Source organism: Aspergillus brasiliensis (genome assembly GCF_001889945.1).
Source record: "Aspergillus brasiliensis CBS 101740 unplaced genomic scaffold ASPBRscaffold_70, whole genome shotgun sequence".
NCBI lineage: Eukaryota > Fungi > Ascomycota > Eurotiomycetes > Eurotiales > Aspergillaceae > Aspergillus > Aspergillus brasiliensis.
In genome coordinates this window covers 1-3,027 of record NW_027137511.1, presented here as the reverse complement: position 1 = coordinate 3,027, position 3,027 = coordinate 1, and the positions used below count along the sequence as shown (strand labels likewise).

The following is a 3,027-nucleotide window of genomic DNA, read 5'->3' as shown; positions in this document are numbered from 1 at the left end:
CCGCAGTCGTCCCAGTTATTTTCCATGTTGGAGTTCAACTTTCTTTTGGATATATCTTTCAATCCTTCAATCATATACTTATCGGCTATAATATAGATTTGCACATTGGTCTGTGCACGCCTCCACTGCCTTGAAATAGCATCTTGGGAGATACGCTCTGTCGGTGATATTCCCTCTTGGTTCGCAGCAGACTCATTATCCGCAGCCGGACCATCTGTGTCGTCTGGTGAGTCGTCATAGTCCGCACGGTAAAGGAAATCAAACAATTTGGATACAATAAAAGGGTCATCGTGAATGTTGATGACGCGGGATTCCGATTCCTATGTATGTGGAAGTTAACGACCAGGCTTGGAATCTACCGCCGACCCATATACCTTGAAATAACCATTTGCCGCTTTGTCAAAAAATGGCGACTGTGGGCACACAATGCAACGATGCACGTGGAAGCTTGAAGATTGGCATCTGACTATGAGATCTGAGAACTTCCCATCCTCTCGCATGCTTTATATTATGTCTTAGCCCATGTGCCAAAATAAGATCGAGAATATTACCGAGATAACAGTGCTTTGAGCGTCCCAAACTCCGCAGACATGGTGCATCAGGATTCTTCCCTTGGAGTTGCTTAACTCCAAGATGTTGTAGTTGGGTGTTCAGCCTCGCGGCCCTTACCGGATAAACACTTAATCCATTATCGCCTTGCACCAATCGTATGCCTCCGTTTGCGGTACAGTCAGCGTGGACAGTCAAGTTCGATTCTCGCGACTCATTCTAGAAAGGTACTGTCTAGCGAACCGCTATTACAGTTGTGGTTGTTGTTGATGATTCATACGCTGACCCCTCGCTGGGCGATATGCAGGGTACCACTATCGCTACTCTTTGTTTGTACCTTTATGTCGTAGACTATTACTTTCCTGACCAACTTGGTGCCTTGTCAAGGCCTGTCGTGGCCTGTGTGGATGGTGGTGGTCACATGACCTGGTGCCACTTCCTCCTGGCTCCACGTTTCTTTCTTCCTCTCGAGCCATCTGATCGCAGGTATAGCTGAGAGCTGGATGAAAGTAGGGCCGACACCCCGCTTTTCCCTTGTCAGTATCCACCAGCCCTGGCAATCTCATCACGCAGATTTGTGTTCGGAAACGGATTTACAAGTAATCCGTGCCCACCTGGCTACAAGGGAACTGCTTTTCTGCCGTCTGCACACACCACGCCCTCCCATGTCCTCCCAATTGTGTTTGTATGTGGTCGAGCTTTCCTTATCTCCTTGTCTACTATAACAAAGAAGCCAGTTTTTCCATCACATGGCTCCAGCAATCTGTGCGGTCGCACTTGGAATATAGTGTAGTGGGCCCGATTTACATACTCATCAATATATGTTAGAGCATAGGAACGCTAATTAGAAGGGGTAAGATGAGGCTAAAGCTCTGCTTGAATTATCATTATAAGGCTAGTAGCTGGGCGCGAGTAAACAAAGTGAATGTGGTCACGTGATGCCGATATGCAGCCTTGCCTACTAGGGAGTAGGCGCTCCAACATACCAAATCCACCCTTGCTATCATATTATACTCCAACTTGGCCTTGTTTGATACAAATTAGCTCCACGTTCACCGTCGTGCCTAGGCATTAGACTTAGCACGCACGGCGTTATTGATGGATAGGGCCAGTCAAGTACTAGACAACAGAACATCGCACGTGGAGATTTTATATATACTATATGACTATATCGGAACTTAGGAAAGGCATTCTTACAAAATCAAAAACAAACAAGTACACCACTGCGATCTCCCCGATTTTCTTAGACTTTCTAGAAGAAGATCAAGAAGGAGCACAAAATCTTGGAACCCGGCCCACCCAGGAAGTCAAGGAAACACTCTTCACCGTCGCGATAAGTCGTATGCTTGTTCGACACTTCAATCTCATGATGACTGACAGCATGGAGGTGTGCCTGCTGGCACGATCCAAGAACTATGTTGCAAGAAGAGCATTCATAACGAGAAGGAGGAACATGACGTTGCTCCATATGGATCCAAAGATCCAGCGGCGTGCCGAATACCTGACCGCAATGATTCCACTGACATAGCATACTTTCGCTATTGATTGCTTATTAGCCAAGCATGAAAACAAAGTCTATCAACAGCCAAAGCAGACAAAATGGAGATTCTGAAAGGAGTGTTGTAAGATAACGCTTGAGTTAACCACCATGACTTACACGGCGCTATTGGATTGTCTTTGACTATCCATGTCTAGATGCTCCTTGTGAACTGATTGTGCATAAACAGCGTGCTACAGCACCTCTGGAAGAAATTTCGAACCACGACGAGAGAACCAATTTATGACTTATTCTTATCCAACGACCCCAACCTCGATGAAAGGTGGGGGAGGTATTGCCTATTTATGTGCGGAGCATACCTGCGGTGTTACATGCATATACTAGGCAGGGCTCGTAAAGCTAAAGCTCACGTGTAAACTATCTCACTGCGGAGTAACATCCTACATGTATGTGACATTCCCGGACAATCCGCCTCGCTAGCCGCGTGAAAAGCCTTCCATGCCCTGGCGGGCCTACACCGGTGGCAATCCTACTTGCCCGGCAGAGGGATAGGGGTTGCTCACTACGGGTGGACATAGCCTTTTAGTGCTGGTCAACTCACCATGGAGAACTGGTGGCGGACGAAACCAGCAGCATCTGGCGCTAGGAAACAACCGTCAGGACAGGTTGGTTGCGAGACTGGGGGGATACCTGATCAAATTTTAGCACCACACCTACGACACGCCGCGACGGAGGTCGCCAGGAATCATTGTCGAAAGCACAAAGCCGATGTCGTCCCTTAGACATCTGCTACGTTAGCATGGAACTCCAAGGCACTAGGAGAGATGGGGCCACATGCGAGTCGGACGGTGGCACCGCTGTAGGCTGGGGAGCCGTCCTGTCCGAAGTAGCTCAAAAGGCTGACTATCCCAGTGCCAATATTAGCTGACATCTCTCTTTCCTACAGGAGAAGGCCCAACGACATTGAGCGACAGTGTTGG

General features: G+C 48.0%; 3 protein-coding genes across 3 annotated transcripts; 1 reads left to right on the top strand and 2 right to left on the bottom strand.

Annotated features, from left to right (window-relative positions):
* Positions 1-2: 2 nt before the first annotated feature.
* Positions 3-826, bottom strand: ASPBRDRAFT_165068 (BTB/POZ domain-containing protein; the record flags this gene model as incomplete). Its single annotated transcript, XM_067619553.1, has 3 exons — positions 552-826; positions 375-501; positions 3-320 (listed from the first exon to the last, which is right to left on the bottom strand). Coding segments are annotated over exons 1-3 (486 nt in total), but the record flags the coding sequence as incomplete, so codon positions are not given.
* An 836-nt stretch (positions 827-1,662) lies between these two features.
* ASPBRDRAFT_165067 (uncharacterized protein) lies at positions 1,663-2,355 on the bottom strand. The gene is made up of 2 exons (XM_067619552.1): positions 2,207-2,355; positions 1,663-2,087 (listed from the first exon to the last, which is right to left on the bottom strand). The coding sequence occupies exons 1-2, from the start codon at positions 2,236-2,238 to the stop codon at positions 1,802-1,804; spliced, it is 318 nt and encodes a 105-aa protein (XP_067472699.1). The 5' UTR covers positions 2,239-2,355; the 3' UTR covers positions 1,663-1,801.
* A 294-nt stretch (positions 2,356-2,649) lies between these two features.
* ASPBRDRAFT_201804 (uncharacterized protein) lies at positions 2,650-2,975 on the top strand (the record flags this gene model as incomplete). The annotated part of the gene is made up of 2 exons (XM_067621606.1): positions 2,650-2,702; positions 2,753-2,975. The coding sequence occupies 2 exons, from the start codon at positions 2,650-2,652 to the stop codon at positions 2,973-2,975; spliced, it is 276 nt and encodes a 91-aa protein (XP_067472698.1).
* Positions 2,976-3,027: the final 52 nt, after the last annotated feature.

Excerpts from the sequence above, each read along its gene's own strand:
- ASPBRDRAFT_165067 (XM_067619552.1), bottom strand. The coding sequence starts at position 2,238 with ATGGATAGTCAAAGACAATCCAATAGCGCCGT. Across the intron at positions 2,088-2,206 it reads AGACAATCCAATAGCGCCGT|CGAAAGTATGCTATGTCAGT; the intron begins GTAAGTCATGGT and ends AGCAATCAATAG.